The sequence below is a fragment of the Oryctolagus cuniculus genome, chromosome 14, assembly GCF_964237555.1.
Source record: "Oryctolagus cuniculus chromosome 14, mOryCun1.1, whole genome shotgun sequence".
Lineage (NCBI taxonomy): Eukaryota > Metazoa > Chordata > Mammalia > Lagomorpha > Leporidae > Oryctolagus > Oryctolagus cuniculus.
In genome coordinates, this window is record NC_091445.1 from 73,675,875 (window position 1) to 73,695,593 (window position 19,719).

Sequence of the window (19,719 nt, forward strand, 5' to 3'; positions counted from 1 at the left end):
CAAAGACATTGTGGTCAACCTGGCTCTCCTTCCAGCAGTATGACCCATGGCATGTACTGCTGCAGTCTGCTCTCACCTCACTCCCCAAAGCTAGTGTATCCTCTGGCTCTTGGCTGTGAGGATCATTTGTTTTGTCTACACTTGTTGCTGCATGCTGGCACCTTCCACACTGATCCACACTGTCTCTCTTCCTTCTGTAGAATTTCTTCTGCAGATGTCTCTCCAACTCTCCCCTGGGAATGTGCTTCCTCCACTTTTTTTTCCTTCTATTTTCCCCTCAACTAAAACAGAACATCTTTTCCCCTTTCAACCATCTTGGAATCCAGGTTTTTCTTATAAGTTAATGATGAACTCACCAAAAAAGAAATCTCATTTACAATACCTCAAAAAATCAAATATTTAGAAATAAATTTAGCCAAAGATGTGAAAATCTCTACATTGAAAATTATAAAACATGGATTAAATAAATCATCAAGGACATAAAATGGAAAGTTATTCATTGTGATTAGATTGGAAAAATTAATATAATTAAAATGTCTGTATTACCTAAATGAGCTATTTCATTACTAAAAAGTGGAATAGAGCTTTTAAAAATAGCCTAGATATTTTAGCTACCTCATGAAAAGTAAGGAAACTTCTGCCATATACTCTAATCATCCTAGGGATGCTGATCCCTAGACAGCCCTTGTACAAAAAACCTCTAATCTAGGTTATTCAAGACCAATGAATATATAATAGCCCAGCTATGAGGTGCTTTAAAGCAAGTCACACTAAATTCCTAGACAAATACAAGTGGCCAAATGAGAAAGTCAAACTGACCATTCAGAAATCTCTGCTTCCATCCCCAACTGTAAATCTACACATAGTCTTGAAGTGTGAACATCTTAGAGGCAGGAACCGTGAAAGAATCCTTTTAACTTGAAAGTTGACACTTTCAGATGTCTCAATACTCTATTAAGCAGGTTCCAGCAGCTTTTGCTTTTCCTGTCCATTCTTTTTTATTTTTTAAACATGAGTTAGCGGAACTTCTTGCCAGTTTTGTCAGGTTGGCATGTTTCAGAACCCAACATTCATATTTAGAATGTCAAATGTAGTTCATTCACTGTGTGTCTTTCATCCAAACTTCCTAGCTACTGCTCTAATCTTTCTCCAATTTTCTTTGTAACCCTCATGATGTCCCTATGATGTTGAAAGTCATGATCAAAAAAAAAAAAAAATACATGTCTGAGCTTTCTTTTCTGACCTTCTACCAATTTTCCCTATTCTTACCAATATTCATGTTTCATTTTTGGTCATTTATAACGAACTATATAAGTATCCTTACACCTTCAATATTATGAGACTAAACATTTTGTTTTAATTAGCAAAAATGTGTGGACAGCAATCTCACATTCTCATTGCCCTGCTAGTTCTGCATTCTTTCACAGTTCAGCAAAACTATTTGAAACAGTGATACAGACAACATTTCTGGGACAGCAGCCAGCTTTTCAGGCTTTGTGTGTTCATTATATTCCTTAATAATACTTGGAAGCCTACTCACTAGAACCCAAAGAAGAACGTGCCGTGATATGAGTAAAGCAAATAGAATGTTTTAATGAGAAGACACTTAATTTCACTTTGTGAAACTTTTTCACTCTAATGGAATCTTGTTCTCATTTGTAGTGAATACATCAATTGCCAATGTCACAGAAGTCAAAGAGAATATGACGTTTGGATCAACTTTAGTCAGTAACCCAAGAGGAGGGTTTCTGGTAAGGAGAAAAAAAAGAATTATATGTAATGACAACACAAATGCTATCATTGTAAATCTTCATAGAATCTTTTAGGTAATTTTCAATCTTCCGGTTTTTTAATTTTTTTAACAGGCATGTGGGCCCTTATATGCCTATAGATGTGGACACGTGCATTACACAACTGGAATCTGTTCTAACGTCAGCCCAACATTTCAAGTCGTGAACTCCTTTGCCCCTGTACAAGGTACAGATTTTATGCAATGTTCTTGCATGTTTGGAAAGCATAAACAATGAATGAGGACTATGTATACACAGGAGCATACCAAAAAGCTTGAAGTATTTTCTTGGCTACCGGCATTACCAATTTAGGTAATTGTTTGCTTTGCCAGTATATAACCAAACCTGACTGCTATTTCTGGAATTGATATTAGTGCAAATAACATTTACAGGGTCATGTTTAAACTTCACAGCTGAAGCTATTGCATTGCTTTTATTTGAAGGATGAGTCTCTTTGAGAAAACTTCATATGAGATATGAACAGAATGAGAACTGTTATATAAAATTCATTCCGAGAAAAAATACAGCCATAACCCTCATACAGTATTAAGTAAAATTAAGTAGAGATGGGTTTTATTTGATGAAAACACCAAACCATTACTTTTCTAAAACTATTTTTCCTGATTATAAAATCAATATGTCTACTTTGTAGAATGTCAGCTGTTTTTTTTTAAATTAGCTTCTTTCAGCCATGAAAACACTTCATATACCACCAAGAAGATAAATTCCAAATTTTCACAATGAACTCCTTTCATTGCAGAATGCAGCACTCAACTGGACATAGTCATAGTGCTGGATGGTTCCAACAGTATTTACCCCTGGGAAAGTGTTACACATTTCTTAAATGACCTTCTTGAAAGAATGGATATTGGTCCTAAACAGACACAGGTATGTGACTCTGAGTTTTGATTTCTGTTGTTATAATGATACAAATACACAGAGCTTCAATTAAACAAATTATTCTGAAAAGTAATTAGTAAAATGAAAACAAAGGATGAATAGTATATCCCATGTCCCTATTTTTATTTATGGTACAAGAGACATTATTCAGATACTATTATTTTTTGCAAACACAGAAAGCTGCCATTTTCAGTGCTCTTAGAAAATATCCTCTGTCAGTCCTTGTAAAGTAATAATTTAATTGATTTTTAAATTACAAAATGAGTATAACCATCATTGGTAATACCAGAAAAGGTTTCAAAGTCTATAGAAATAATCTGACATCCCAAAGAACCCATCACATTATAATCTTCTTTCTCATACAAAAATTTGTAACTTGCCACAAGGTAATGCTTGAAGTCTGTTTTCTTCTATATTAATATTTTCTTTCCACTTGCCATGGAACTCCAAATTCCATTAAGTTGGTACGTACCAATGCCATCTTACTAGTTAAAGTGATCAGTTTAAGTTCATAACTGATCGTGAAGATAGGATTAAGTGTCAAAGGGATCACATAAGTAAAACCAAGTGTCTGCTAATAATAATAGATAGAATTAAAAAGGAGAGCATGAGCCAACATGGGAAGCAGGCCACACAGCAGACTCATAGAATGACAAATGCCCTAAACAGCTCTCTGGCCTCAGAATCAGCCCTTAAGGCATTCAATTCTGGCTAAGAAGCCCATGAGAGTTTCTCAGGCATGGAAAACCAAGACACTGTGTCAAAAAAATGACCTAAATGAAAGATCTTTGTGAATGAGATCCCAGTGGAAAGAAGGGACCATCAAGGAAGGTGGTGCCTTTCTCTGAAGGGAGGAGAGAACTTCCACTTTGATTATGGCCTTGTCTAAATAATGTCAGAGTTTGTGAACTCAAGAGGCTTCCATAGCCTTGGCAGCTCATGACAAGAACCTCGGGTGATCACTGATGTCATAAATAAGAGTTTCCTGTCTCTACCTCTCTTTGTAACTCTGTCTTTCAAATAAATAAAAGAAGTCTTTAAAAAAATTGTTAAAAAAATAAGTAGAGTGTCAATTGTTAAATCAACAACAGGAGTCACTGTGCACTTGCTCCCCATGTAGGGCCTCTGTCCTTAATGTGTTGTACTATGAGAATTAATAGTAAAACTAGTCTTCAAATAGTACTATTGAAATCTTTACTCAGTATAGAGTTGATCTTCTGTATATAAAGATAATTAAAAATGAATCTTAATGAAAAATGGGATGGGAGAGGGAGTAGGAGGTGGGAATGTTTGGGGGTGGGAGGGCGGTTATGGGGAAACAACCACTATAATCCAAAAGTTATACTTTTGAAATTTATATTTATTAAATAAAAGCTTTCTATAAAAAAGTTAAAAATATTTTCTTTCCTTAAGTAGAAAGTAAATTCTCCAAGCTCTCATTGCAGAAAATCAAAGAGTGGGTTTTTTCTATTTTTATGAATATAATTTCTCATTTAGCTTTTCCATTGTAAATACTAGCTTGTGTTTAGCTGTTTTAATGTTTAATAAACATTAATAGTCTTGTGGTTTAAATTGAGCAGATAAAATGAATAACAGGCAAATAAGATACTGAAGTGAACAGTAGCTAGAGGGAAGGAATTAGAATTAGAGTCAGTCTCAAAGATTTGGGGACATACTTTGGGGAATTTGGGAGAACATAGGGGATTTTTGGACTCTATAGGCAGTACAACATTCTTCCCTTTCCTTTTTGAGAATCCCACTATAGAGAAATTTTTGAGGTACTGAAAAAGCTGTCTTACTTCATCAGTGTTTGTCACATTCACTTTAAAATGAAGACATACTACATATATATGTTTTAATATACATACAAGTTACTTCAAAAAGATGTTTATTTTGGTGCAAATCATTTTAAATCCATACGTAGTTTTTTCACAGTATGCACTTTCCCTGAATGTTTCAAAGACCACTCATATGCATAGTGCATGGACACAGGGCACTTCAAAAAGTACATGGAAAATGGAAGCAAAAGATAAGTTTGTGCTGGTGCAAAAATGTTTGAAATCTGTGCACATGAGGGATCTTCAAAAACCCATGGAAAGTTATGAAAAACTATATATTGATTTTAAACATTTTTGTCCCCAAATAAAACTTATGTTTTAATTGTATTTACCACAAAGTTTTTGAAGTACCATGGTTCATAGATTTGTCCTGCCCTCCAACCCCCTCCACCAAAAGATATGTAGTTGAAGATGTCAAATTAAATATCACTCCTCAAAGTGAAATGTCTTATTGCTGTGTTCTATGGCCAAATAGATCTGTGTAGAGAGCTACTTGAAGGGTAAGGCTATGGATATACCATTAGGTCAGAGAGAACTTCCTGAAATCTGTGCAAACTCATTTTGTAAAATGGGCTTTGACACATCACCAAGTGAGTTTTCCTGTGTGCAACTTCTCATCTGCAATTGAACTTCTCAACTGTGTACTAAAGGTTGAGAAGGGATATTGTTTGTTTCTTGCCACAGGGCAGACAGCAGCCTGCAAAACCCGAAGACTACCCTAGAATTCTTGCTTGTTTTTCCTGCTGACACGTGTTCCACATGGACAATTTTTGTCCCATGTGAAGACCCCCTCCCCCTTCCTCTTTTCCTCTCTTCTCCTATCCATTTCTCTATGGTCCATAAGATTTCATGGAACCATAAAATTAAACCTTAAAAGAATCCAAAAGATCACTGAGCCCCAGACCTCAGTTTATGAAGGGGATGTGAGAGGCTGTATGCCTGATTTCAGGTCACCTTGTTTGTTGATGATGGATCAGAATACACAGCTCTCCAATTGCAGCTCAGTGTTCTTTGCTTCTGGAGAAGCTTCAGAGCTGATCCCAACACCTAACATCCATAAAGAGTAGGCCTTTATCCTTGTCCATCCCATGAGAACTGCTTTTATGCTTCCCCAGGAAGCCCCGTGGCCGGGCCATGCCAGGCTTCTCTGTGTTGCACCCCCTCACCACTGTCATACCTGACATGAAACTGCTTGGTCACAGTTCTTCTCCTGTCTCATCACTTCCCCATGATGGGCTGCATTTTCTTCTATCTGCCTTGTCCATCCCATTTTCCCTTTTAACCCAATCCTTTCTTTCTGAAACTAGTAATATTCTTAGAATATTTTTAAACTTCGGGCTGGCACTGTGGTTCACTTGGCTAATCCTTCGCCTGTGGCGCCAGCACTCCGGATTCTGTCCTGGCTGCTCCTCTTCCAGTCCAGCTCTCTGCTGTGGCCCGGGAGGGCAGTGGAGGATGGCCCAAGTGCTTGGGCCCTGCACCTGCATGGGAGACCAGGAAGAAGTACCTGGCTCCTGGCTTCAGATAGGCGTAGTTCCGGTGTGGCAGCCATTTGAGGGGGGTGAACCAACGGAAGGAAGACCTTTCTGTCTGTCTCTCTCACTGCTAGCTCTATCTGTCAAATAAATTTTTTAAAAAAAGAATATTTTTAAACTTCAAATATTTTATAGCCATTTAAATGTTTTATTTTACCTTTAAATTTGCATTATCTATTTTACTCTGAAAATTAACTTATTTGTAGCTATTTGTGAAAAATAGTACAGCTGTGACATGTTCAAAGCTGCTGCAGCAACTTCAGGCAGAAAATCTTCAAGACAACTTCAGGATAGCAATCCCTACCACGGTGAAGATCTGTGCCAGTGGCTAAGTTTTATAAAGAGATAGATTACAGTAAATTTCATATGTGCTGATCCCATTCTGCTGCAGTTTTGATGTTATTTTTAATGACTAAAACTCTAACTAATTTGCATTTCTGTAAAAAGAATCCTACAAGAGGAGCTATTCTGCCTGTCCATGAAGGAATTCTAGCCTGCCGAGATGGGCTTCATGGAGTTATATGTCTTTCTTCATTCAGAAGAATAGGGGCTAGCCCCTGGGGTCTAGATGCTACTGGTAAAAAGGGAGGGAAATGAACTTATCCCAGTGCAGAAGAGTTGAGTCACAGAAGAGTCTAGTCCAGGATCCCAATCCACAGAGAGGAACATTTCTTAACGCAATATTGTGCACATTGTCATTTGTTCTGTCTTCTGATTTTACTGAAAAGAACCTGCTTCCAAAAGAGAGGAGCTGATTATATTCCTGAATTTTCATTCACATTCTGCTTTTATCAGTCATTGTTCAGCTTCACCATACTCATTCATTCATTGTTCATATGTTCACTCAGGACTTATTCTGCACCAGCCTACATTGCTAGGGCTTAGGCAGTAGCAGAGAAAAAAAGACCCACGTGGCCACTGCCTTAATGACAGTTATGTCTAATGTAGTGTTTCTCCAAATACAGCTCTTAGAATTCTTGCTCCAAGTCACTGGGTATAGGACTGCACTGCCCAGACTTTCAGAAACAGAATGTCTGAGGATGGAGCTATAGAACTTGATTTTAAATAGGGGATTCTTATGCTTCATACAGATTAAAGTTTGAAAAACAGTGGATTAATGCATTATTACTACACTGATGTGTGTATATCCCTGTATTTGCTGCATACTTTGGATTACAGGAGGCTCAAGAGTAAACGCTGTATCTTCTTCCTATCTTAGTCAATGCCCAGTCCATTACTTTGCTGACATAGTAAGCCCAAAATGAGCACTTGTTGAAAAATGAGCATATCACAGTGAGCAGTTTTATAATTTTCTCTCACCAGCAGACATTTATTGAGACTTCTTCCTGCAATGTGAGCTCTTAATATTCTTCTAAGTATATAAGTATTTAAATTTATTTATTTATTTGAGAGGTGAGAGAGAGGGAGAGGGAGAGAAAGACAACTGTCACATACAGGTTCACTTCCCAAATGCCTTCAAGGTCCAGGACTGGGTCAGGCCAAAGCTGGGAGCCAGGAACTCAATCCAGGTCTCCCTCATGAGTAACAAGAACCCAATTGCTTGAGCCATCACCCCTGTCTCCCAGGGTGTGCACTAGCAGGAAGCCAAAGTCAGGAGTAGGAATTGGGAATCAAATGTGGGTATGCTGACATGGGATGCGGACCTTTTAGCTGATGTCTTAACTCCTAGGGTAATTACTCACCATAATGTATGCTTTAGTCTTTAGTGTTTATAATTTAGTCTTTTCTAATCTTCTATTTCGACTTGAGCTATTTTCCTAACTAATTCTCTAAAATAAAGGGATCAGAAAGGATATATTTTCTAAGCCATTGCATTTGCTAAACACCATTTATAAAGGTTCTTTTTTTTTTTTTAAGATTTATTTATTTGGAGGTCAAAGTTACACAGAGAGAGGAGAGGCGGCGGGGAGGGGGTGGGGGTTGTCTCCCATCCAATGGTTCACTCCCCAGCTGGCAACAGCTGGAGCTGTGCCGATCCGAAGCCAGGAGCCAGGAGCCTTCCGGGTCTCCCACGTGGGTGCAGGGACTAAAGGACTTTTGGGCATCCTCTACTGCTTTCCCAGGCCATAGCAGAGAGCTGGATTGGAAGTGGAGTAGCCAGGTCTCGAACCAGCACCCATATGGGATACCGGCGCTTCAGGCCAGGGCGTTAACCCGCTGTGCCACAGCACCAGCCCCTGTTTATAGAGTTTTAAGTGTAACACTTTTAGACTCTCGAATGTTTGACTTCCCTTCAACGAATTCAGGAAAGAAATTCATTTACAGAAAATTTGAAAAGACACTTCCTCTTCAAAGTACTGTGTATTGAAAAACATACTTATCTTTCATGTGGTCAGACAGTATCTTTCCAAAAACAGACAATTTATTTGTTTTGACAACTGTTTTCTTCTCTGATTGGTGGCTAGCATAATTTAAGTAACTTTGGGTATTTTGTTTTTGTGTTTAATACACTCAATTCTGACCTAAGATTGGTTGAATTCGGTTCTAGAATTTTCCCTCTCCCTCTCTTCTACCTTTGATTTCTATTTCTGAAAGGGACAGATATAAAAATGCACTTTATGAGAGATTATGGAGAAGGAGCTGCAAAGATAGAAAGCTAAGAGCTAGTGGAGAACTTGGCATGTCATCCATGTCAAAGGTATAACAGCGTGAAGCATGGAGTTGACAGGCATTGCCATGAGGATTTCTCCGCAGAAGATTTCACTAAGAATGGGATTGGACAGCAGTCTGGGCATAGGTCTGCTAGACTTGGGTCACAGAGTTGCCTGACTCCTGCCTGAGTTATCTAAAGGGCACGATTGCAGCGTCTAGCTGCTGACAGGCAAGTCAGAGCAGGGCAGCTGCACTGGGATTAGCCTGTGTTCCCAGAGTTTGTTAGAATGAAAAATGAGAGTGTTTCCCATGGACCAGCACGGGTCACTTAAAGCCCTTAGCCAGTATGAGGTCATGTCCATGTCTCCTGGAAGTGAGTGGATGGCCTTGCAGAAAAAAAGCAGAAGCCGTCTGTAATTCCTGGGGACTGAGGTAGTGAAATGGATTCCCTTTGGGCAAGGATGTAGGTGAGACATCTCAGTGCAGGGAGTTCTCCAAAGAATCCACACGCAAAAAAGTTGAAAACACCTACTAGGATATTATTTATTGTAGCATAGTACCAATCCAATAAGAAGTTCTGTATCCCTTATGTATTTTCTCTACCCTGTCCCTGGAGAGGTCAGAAAGTAGTTAACAGACTAAAGGGAAACAAATAATTAAAGAAAAACCCAGTGTTGCTCCTTTCTTCACTACAAGCTTCTTGGCCTCCTGTAAGCCTTTAGCTAAGGCAGGAAAGAGGGTCTAACTATAAATCAGCTTTGCTGTTTTCTCTTGTTGGTCTTAATTTCGATAGAGCTATATGAAATCATTATAATTTGATCTTTTTTCTCACCCTGCAAATATAGCAGTCTCATATGCCACAATCTAAATTAGAATACAGAACTTTTTCTTTAACAGACATCTCAAAACTAAGAATCAGAGACATTAGCCATTCATATTTCCATTCAGGGATAGAAGAACTGCACTCGAAATAAGTTTTAAAGGGATGCCAGGCCACAAAAAATGGTTGTATTCTGATTATTCCTCCTGAGTTTTATTTGCTGTATTGATTATAGTTGGACACTTGGTAAAATAGAGAAAGACTGAATTTAATGCTTATTCTCTGCAGACATAGATTTGTCATTTAGTTATTGCAAGCCATGAAAGGCAGTTGCAAAGATAGTATCATTCCTTGAAGGAACTGTAATCTCCAAACATGAAAAAAAAATAGAGAAAGGAAGGGAGGGAGGAATGAAGCAAGGGAGGGATAAGAGAAGGAAAAAGAGGAGAGAAGGGAAGAAAGAAAGAAGGGAGGGAGGGAGAGAGGAAGGAAGGAAGGAGGGAGGGTGTGAAGGAGGGTAGGAGAGGAAAAGACAAAACCATCTGCATGAATGTATCTGTGTTATAGTTAGTGTACATTAGGGAAGTTCAACACAAATCATGAAAACATCCACTCTAAGTAGTTACTCAAAATCTTGTACATGTTTCTGTGTGGCTTCATCAAGACTTTTGCTAACATAGTCAAGAAATTTTTGTCAACCAGTTTTTTTACCGAAGATAAAGTAAAGGCTATAAAATTGCCTTTTTTAAAACCACCTATAAAAACAAACCTGAACACTCTAAGCTTTCCATAAAAGATATTATGGTGTAAACATTATGGAGGTCTTATTGATCCTCAATACCTAAACATAACATCGTTCTTAATAATAAATGAGAATGATATAAATATGTCAAATATGAGTGCATTACCCTAAATAAAACCAGTAAATTGTGAGGCTTGATATAAAAGTGAAATATACTAATGGAACAATGTCTTGATTGTTCCCATCAAAAGTGTAGCATAGCATTAAACCAAGAAAAATGAAAGACCAGAATTAATTAAATTTTAGGAATATTATTTATCTTTATTTTTACTACACATTTTATAGCCATTTCCCTGGAAGCTTTAAATATGGGGCTTGGTTCGTTGTTTTTAGGTCTGAGAAGAAGCCTGACTGAGCCAGGCAGCCATGCCCTTGTCCTGAAAGTGCTGAATCTTCTTGCTCACCAGTCTCCTTGTCTACATTCTCCCACACCTCCACCCATCGCACACCTCAGTGATTCCAAAGTCAAGTTCAGATCATGGGCCTAGATAGAAATCTCCTCTTTCTGGCTGCTAAATACATTCCAAGTTCTCCAGTGGACAGCCTGACCCCTGGCACATCATGTCCTTAGGAAGCAGTCATCTCCCTGTGACCCCTGGCAGTAATTCCTGGCACATCCTGCTTACCTTCCTTCCCACCTCACTTCTTGTGCCCTTCAGCCACTCGTTGGCCTGGCCCTGCCTTGGGCCACCCTGCACACAGTGTGCTGTGCTTATGTGATTCTCTCTGCCTGGAACGCCCTTATCCATCCCTGGTCCTGTGTACTAGGTGAACTTCTTAGATTCCATTCCAGCATCACTTTCTCTGTAATCCTCTATGATTACCCCAAACACCCTTCCCAAGAAAATGCCTTCTCCTCCCATGTTCCCATGGCATTCACCTACCCTGCACTTACTGATCTGATTGTTCAGAAGCATGACTGTTTTACAGATCCGTCTCTCCTGGTAGACTATGAATTCCATGAAGACAGGACGGTGCTTTCATCCTTTTATTTATGAAACATGGCCTACAGTTGTATGTGTTGTCAAACACTTAAGAGGCAAGTCCATTATGTTGGGAAAGAATGGACTTCCCAGAAGTTTTCATGTCTCCTGAATTAAAAACTTATGAATGTAGTGACTACTTTCTCTCAGTCTGCTTCTTGAGGTCAGATTAATCGATTGAGCTAGAAGGTACTTGCTTGAGAGAGACTCCCCTTTACTTTGTATTTCAGGCTTTCTTTGAAGGTATATACTCATCTAGCCCCATTCACTCCAGCCTGATTTCTCCCTTAGCCTCCTCCCTTCTCCACGAATAGTGAGTCATGTTCCTCTAACCTTGCCTATCCTTGCATTTTTGAGCCGAGGCCATTTTCATTGCAACATTTTCCATCAAGCAAGAAGCCAACACTTAAATAAACCCTTTTCTTAGAATTTGTGTCTATTACCTATTGACTTTATTTCTATTTTTTGAAGACGTATTTCCTTAGGAAGCGATCATCTCCCTGTGAGTCATTCTCATTCTTGTCCTTCTCGATAGGATGAAAGGTTAAGCCTGGACTCAGCCCACACAGCTTCAGATGGTTTGTGCTAACTAATTCAGATTGCAGCCTGTGTTATCACCCATTCACGCCCCCCACTTAATCATATTAGAAGTGCATTGTAGAGCAGGACTTTAAATCATAGTTCGATAAAAGGAAATACACATTGGCCAGACACAAAGCCTGAACTCTTTTCATATCAAGCATATGTGCATATTTATGAAACATGGAAAATCTCATTATTTTACATTGTCATTATTCCTTAAATAAGCCCTTGATTTGATCATGTTGTACAATAAATGAAAGCCTAGAAACTGGATTTAACTTAGCTTATTTAAAATTTAGGTGCTGGTATTATAACTCTGACATAACAATAGAAGGTGATACCCTAACACTAGATGAATAAATAGTTATATTCATTCAAAGCTTTTTGACTCAATATACTTAGTAGATATGTAAACACATCTGTTCTTAAACAGTATATAAATTCAGTATAGTCTTAAACAGTATAGTCTTCTTAAATAGTATAAAACAGTATATAAATTCAGTATAGTCTCCAGTGTGACCTTTAGTTCTGTGAGCGAATAATCAAAAGGCCTTCCTCTCCGTCATTTCTGACTGTCCTTCCTTTATATTCTCACATTCACTTTTTCTTCCTCTTTCTTTTCTGCTCACAAAAAGAATACTGTCATTGGATAATTCATTTTAATCTAGCAGATATTTGTGAAGTATTTGGTTAATAAAGTATTATCAAGATGTCAGGAGCAATTTTTTAAAAACCAGTAAAATTTTATCCCAGGTTCCAAAAAACTTCCTAGTTAGAAATGACATAGGGGCTGGCTGGCGCTGTGGCTCACTAGGCTAATCTTCCGCCTTGCGGCGCCGGCACACCGGGTTCTAGTCCCGGTCGGGGCGCCGGATTCTGTCCCGGTTGCCCTCTTCCAGGCCAGCTCTCTGCTGTGGCCCAGGAGTGCAGTGGAGGATCGCCCAAGTGCTTGGGCCCTGCACCTGCATGGGAGACCAGGAGGAAGCACCTGGCTCCTGGCTTCGGATCAGCGCGATGCGCCGGCCGCAGCAGCCATTGGAGGGTGAACCAGCAGCAAAAGGAAGACTTTTATCTCTGTCTCTCTCTCTCACTGTCCACTTTTAAGATACTGGTGACCCATATTGGATTTGGTGGGTTCAGTATTTACTTCTGGCTTCTGATTTCATCTTTCTGCTAATGTGCAGCCTGGGAGGCAGCAGCAATGATGGCTCTAGTAGTTGAATCCCTGCCACCCATTTGGGAGAACTGGATTGAATTCATGGAAAATATATTTCAGGTTTTTTTCAACAAAATAAACATTTTAAGTCCATTTTCCATGAATTTTTAAACTACCATCCTCTACATGTTATGATTCATCTGTTTCATCTTCCTTAAATTGTAAACTAAGCTGAGAATGGGCTTTCTATTAAATTGGGTCTCACCAGTACTGAGAACAGCGTTATAAGTATTTGTTTTATGATTTGATCCTTTTCTTATAATAAATAGAAGTCAGTGGTACCCATTTGGGTGCAAGAGTCACAGCAGGGATTGCCCTGTCTGGCTGTCAATGAAACAAGTGCCCAATATCAGCCCAGAACCTATCCTAAATGCCATTTCCCTGAGAGTTGATTTTCCCACTGCCCACTCCTCTCATTTCCCACACTTCTTTGTATCTCTCTTTTTCTACTTATCATTCTTTCGCTGCTATCTCAGCTTTCCACTTGCTCATGTGAAATGTTTTCATCATGCAGTAAGAATGTATGAGGGTCAACAGTGAGCAAAGCAAAACAGTGGTGAGGGAAGAGAGAATACCAAAAGCCATGACATAGTCCATGCCCTTTACCCCTGCCCCAACCCATTTGCAATGTACAGCCAGCGTCACTGGGGAGATAAAGCATGCAAACAAAGCAATTAAGAGGAATATGGGTATGCACAGACAATCTTGCTTCAGATTCCGAGAAGGGGAAGATCACAATAGGAAGCTGTCAAGTAGGTGGGCAAAGGTTCTCAGACAAAGCAGAACTTGCATCCTGTAGAATGGGTAGGAGGTGGCTCATTTCAAGGAATAAGGAAGAGCATTCAGTAGGAGTGGAGTTCGTATTGAGGAATCCCTAAGGTGAGGATGAGTAGAGAAGTTGAACGTTGTTGAAAGTCAGGGAGATTGAAACTGGATTTTAACAAACGTCAAGGAACAGTTTGAAGTTTCACCTTCTTTTTAAATTGGAATAAAAGGTTATTTTAAAGAATATTTCAAAGTCCTTGTTAAAGGCAATCAAGAGTATCAGGAGATTTTTTTGAACAGGGAAGGGTGTAATAAAAGCAGAATATTGGTTGATGTGACAGTAATATGTAGAAGGATTTGAGAAGAGTGGAAGCCTTTGGAGGGAGATCAGCCGTGCTGAGAGCAACAACTGCAAGAGTCTAGGTTCAAGGTAGTAACTCTTCATCTGGGGTAAGGTTGGGATGAAGGAACCTACAGGAATGTTGCCTTGGGCCTGGCTCCCCAGAAGCGGAAGACTGGCTGGAAGGTCCACAAACTAGTGATTTATGAAGGACTCACTCCCAGTAGAAAATAGGAAGATTTTGGGAAGCACAATAGAGTAGCAACAGAGTACAGCAAGGATGAGCTTTCCCGTGAAGTCCAGGCCTTGGCCTGGGTCAGGAGGGGAGCTCCAGCTCAGGCCCAAGGCTGAGTGAAGTCCCTTCACTCAGGCATTGCTGTGGAGTGGGGCAAGAATTGGAAAGAGAAAATTCCCTGCCCTGTCTGGTTCTTCGGACCTTTGAGGCAAAGCAATCTGATAAGCCAAGAGCAGTCAGCTAAAAAGAGTCTCAGGTGGAGTCATTAGAAACAAAATATGTAGAAGAGATGAGGGAACCCTTATAAGATTACAGAAGCGAGATGCTAGTTAGGGAGATAGATAGGTAGGTAGGTAGATAGATAGATAGATAGATAGATAGATAGATAGGTGTGGGGAGCAATCCGGACTAGACTGAGTTACTGGAATTAAGACTTATTCTATGCATCTGCTCTCCCACAATATGGCGCTGGGAGAGAAGTAAACAGCTTCTGCACAGCTGCCTCCAGTTCAACCAATAAACTGTAGGACTTGCTCCTGATTGGAGGAGAGCAGCGTACTCGGCGTGTGGGCAGCCGAGTTGGGATTGGCAGAGGAGGACTATAAAGGAGGAGAGAGACGGCATGCACGAGGAACATCTAAGGGGAACATCTGAAGGAACGCCTGTGCAGCCCCCGAGAGGGCCGGCCGGCGGTGTGCTGCTCCCCCGCGGAAGTGGGGAATGTGGCCAGGGGGAACGGCCCTTCCACGGAGGTGGAAGGGATAGTAGCCAACCCGGGAAGGACCAGCAGCAAACCCGGGGAGGGCCGAGCAGACGAAAAGAACAGCGCAGGGTCCTGTGTCGTTCCTCCACGAAGACGGGGAGCGACAGATAGGAAATAAATATGATATAAAGCACGGTTCTCTGGCTTACCATGGTTTTGAATTTTTTAGTATTTTTTGTGTTTAGATAACTTGTTTAAATAATCTAGCAGCACAAAGTAGTTCTGTAAGGTGTGGAAAATCTGCTGTAATGTAAAATATATATGTATCTGGCACAAAGCAGCCTTGTTTGGTTGACATGCCTTCTATTTCTTCTCATGTGCACTCATTCCCATGTATAAATAAGATACTCTCTTTTTCCTGAGAAATCCACCCCTATGACAAGAATTTGTTTTAAGCCAATAAATGGGAAGGACATTGTAATAAGACTGTGGAGCAGTGAGTGTTCAAACATGTAACCCCCTTTGAGATTCAAGGTTATCATTTTGAAGGGAAATCAGTCTGCAAGTTTGTGAATTTTGTCTAGGAACATTCAGTGTCATAGATGCACACACAGAGAAGGAGACAGTTGGATTTAACCAGAGTTAGAAGTTCGTCAAGTGAATTAATGGACAGAAAGAAAGGTTTAAGTAGTTAGATGTTTGCAAGTAAATGATTATAGTGATTGGACCATGGAATCCATGATAAAAAGAAAGAGAGAGAGAGAGAAAGAGGAAGGAAGGAAGGAAGGAAGGAAGGAAGGAAGGAAGGAAGGGAGGGAGGGAGGGAGGGAGGAAGGAAGGAAGGAAGGAAGGAAGGAAGGGAGGAAGGAAGGAAGGAAAAGAGAGAGAGAGAGAAAGAAAGAAAGAGAGAAAGGAAGGAAGGAAAGAAGGAAGAGAAAGTGAGAGAGAGAGAAAGGAAGGGAGGGAGGGAGGAAGGGAGGAAGGGAGAAAGAAAAAGAAAGAGTAGGATTAATGAATTGATTGGAGGTCTTTATGTGATCAAAGAATTGGTGAATTAAACATACCAGGTAAATGAGCTGAAGTTTATGAGCAGAGAGAAAGCTTGAAATTGAGACTGAAGTCATTCAGTCCTTCCAACAAGATCAAATATGGGTTGGATGGCATAAGTGAGCTACACTGAAAGTTACTGAAGCAAAAAAGGTCAAAGAACTAAGAGACTAGGGTACTCAATAGATGATAAGAGTAGAAGTGAAATTTTTCAGTTCTTTTGCCTCTTGCTTATTCAAATAAAAACAAAAGGAAATAAAAACAAAACTAACCCTGTAAGATGTCCTGGATGGGTGAGCAGTTAACTTCTAAAGCAGCATTTATTTAACTTGGTACAAGAATTGGGCATAATGATTAGCTAAGTGACAATGGCATTTCACTTTTATTTACTACACATTTATATACACAAAGACAAATTCAAGCCTATGTGGCTCAATCAGTATTCAGTATTTCCCAGGATTGCTAATCAAAAGCTATAGAATTACTGGAGAAAAATAAAATCTATCAGAAAGTGATAGAAATGTCTATCACATTTGATTATAAATCATGGAAATAACCTGAATTGGAGTCTTTGGTCTGACCTCATCCATTTTTGTTATATTTTGTGTAATTAGTTGGTTGTATCCTACCTTGTTCCCAAAAAGATTTATTGTCATCTGTGTTCTAAATATAATAGCATATGGTCTTGGGACAGATAGTAAGGGATAGTAAGTGAAAGGGATATTCATAGAAGAGCAGGGCTTGCCTAGACATGGACTGAACAGACTGCATGTTCATTAAGTTCATGATGTACACTTTACCTTGAGTATTTATCTTGAGAATTACTTGAGTAAATTCTCTCTGCGTTTATCTTATACCTGACTCAGCAACTTTAAGAGAGGAGCCATTTGTTTTGCTTACATAACCAGAATCATGTGCTTTTCTGACATTTATTTGTTCTAGTTATATTTCTGAAAATATAATCTATTCATTTGCATAGATGTTTTATCTTATCTTCTAGTGTATCTCAGCTAGCTACCCAGCTAACCAAACTCAATGATTCATCATGAAATGACAGCAGCTTTTAGCAGAAGCTAGCAGGGCAGGTGGCTGGCGCTGCAGCTCACTAGGCTAATCCTCCGCCTGCAGCGCCGGCACTCTGGGTTCTAGTCCCGGTCGGGGCGCCAGTTCTGTCCTGGTTGCTCCTCTTCCAGTCCAGCTCTCTGCTGTGGCCTGGGAAGGCAGTGGAGGATGGCCCAAGTGCTTGGGCCCTGCACCCTCATGGGAGACCAGGAGGAAGTGCCTGGCTCCTGGCTTCATGGCGGCCACTTAGGGGGTGAACCAACGGAAGGAAGACCTTTCTCTCTGTCTCTCTCTCTCACTGTCCACTCTGCCTGTCAAAAAAAAAAAAAAAAAAAAAAAAGGCTAGCAGGGCAGGTGATGGGGGCAGTTAAGGGAGACACATTTTTCTTGAGAGAAATTAATAAGACTGAAAGAGCCCTGCAGTAAGAGATATATGTTTTATACTAGACCACTTTCTACTCTATTCTACAGGAAATGAATTTTTAAAGTCAGTTTCCCTATTTATGAAATGTGATTATATGTACTGTTACAATAATTTGAATGAATTAGAGAAAAAGGTAAAAACAAACATTAAAATATAGCATAATATTATTATTTAAGTCTACCAGAGTCATTTAGTAAAAATTATTGAATAGGCAAAGCAATCATTTGGGAAGTTTAATAACAGGAATTTAATTTAATTTTTGTTCTTTGGGATATTAATTTTTACAGAATGGCTATGATTATTGCTATCAGAATAGGAGGATTTCTGTACTGCTAGATTTTTAATCTGAAAGGCTAAAATGTATTGGATCAATATGTTTAGCTGAAGAAGATGAACAATTTTGGTAAATGTGTAACTCAGTGGTGACTTGGTATTTCAGGTTGGAATTGTACAATATGGAGAAAACGTAACCCATGAGTTTAACCTCAATAAGTTTTCATCAACAGAAGAGGTACTTGTTGCAGCAAATAAAATAATCCAGAGAGGTGGCCGCCAGACTATGACAGCCCTTGGAATTGACACAGCAAGGTATATGGGTAAAAAATAAACCAAAGTGAAAGACTGTACAAAGTAACTGCTCACTGATTAGCCCTTTGGAGTATGGATTGAGTTTACTTTAGCAAAATTTAAAGCTTTTGTTTTTAATATTAGATACAGAAGATTAGCTAATTAGAATTTGCTGTAATATGGACTCATTCTCCCTTATCCTTTAATTAATGGAGAATCTGTTTAAAAAAAAAAACTTCTATTGTGTATTGCATCATTTTTGTGCGCACTAAGACTTGATAATCATTAACATTTTCCCATTTATTCTTTGTTTTCAGCTCCTAGGATTCCGAACCTAAAAGAATTGATTAAAAATTAATCCATTTCAACATTCTGTTATGTTCATGTATTTTCAGTACTTGGTGTTGAAATATAGTAGCACTCAGATAAAAGTTTTTAATAGACAAATTAAGCATCTTCTTATTTGACATCATTTTCCATGAAGGAAAAAGTTTTATTATTTATAATGCTCTCTCCTTTTTTTCCCTTCACTTTCTCTAATTCCCTCCAGTGTATATCCCTTCCTTCCCCACTTCTGCAGTTTTTAATGAAGAACACATAACCCACCCTCTGGTTGCATTTCATTTTATAAAAACCTGCAGAGCTAAGCCGGCGCCGCGGCTCACTAGGCTAATCCTCCGCCTAGCGGCGCCGGCACACCGGATTCTAGTCCGGGTTGGGGCGCCGGATTCTGTCCCGGTTGCCCCTCTTCCAGGCCAGCTCTCTGCTGTGGCCTGGGAGTGCAGTGGAGGATGGCCCAGGTGCTTGGGCCCTGCACCCCATGGGAGACCAGGAAAAGCACCTGGCTCCTGGCTCCTGCCATCGGATCAGCGTGGTGCACCGGCCGCAGCGCGCTGGCCACGGCAGCCATTGGAGGGTGAACCAATGGCAAAGGAAGACCTTTCTCTCTGTCTCTCTCTCTCACTGTCCACTCTGCCTGTCAGAAAAAAAAAAAAAAAAAAAAAAAAAACCTGCAGAGCTGACCCCTTGTACAAATCTAAAACATTTTATTTCCTGTATTTTCTCTGGTTTTGTTAAGTCCTTATCTCTTGCTGTTTCTCCCTTTTAGTTACCATGAAAGCTAGCAAGCTTCTGAACAAAAACCAAACTCCCAGATACAGGGAAACTACTAAGAAGTATGGCTAATGTTAAGTACCCTTCTGTGAAGTATCTTCAATTTCTGGACTCACTTGATTTTGAAGAACTAATTACCCAGGCTCTCACTTCACCTGCCTGAGAAAATCCACGTTTTAAGGATGTTAAAAATAGTTAACATGGACACTCTAAAGAATGGGTTGGATATTCACAAATTTAAAATTTCATACGCAGCTCTAGACTCAAAAATGTTAGAAAAACATGTGGTTCTGATTATATGGTGCCCAAGACAAAATAATCACAAACAGATGGGATAATTTTACATTTACCTGCCTGTAGGATCAAAACAATTTGCATGCACAA

At 39.6% G+C, this 19,719-nt stretch overlaps 1 protein-coding gene across 1 annotated transcript in view; it reads left to right on the plus strand.

Annotated features, from left to right (window-relative positions):
• Window positions 1-19,719, plus strand: part of ITGA1 (integrin subunit alpha 1) — a 176,202-nt gene that overhangs the window by 82,798 nt on the left and 73,685 nt on the right. The window contains exons 4-7 of the mRNA XM_008262192.4: window positions 1,663-1,751; window positions 1,866-1,977; window positions 2,551-2,678; window positions 18,095-18,243. Of these exons, the coding sequence (XP_008260414.2) occupies window positions 1,663-1,751; window positions 1,866-1,977; window positions 2,551-2,678; window positions 18,095-18,243 (478 nt within the window). The remainder of the gene's footprint in view (window positions 1-1,662; window positions 1,752-1,865; window positions 1,978-2,550; window positions 2,679-18,094; window positions 18,244-19,719) is intronic.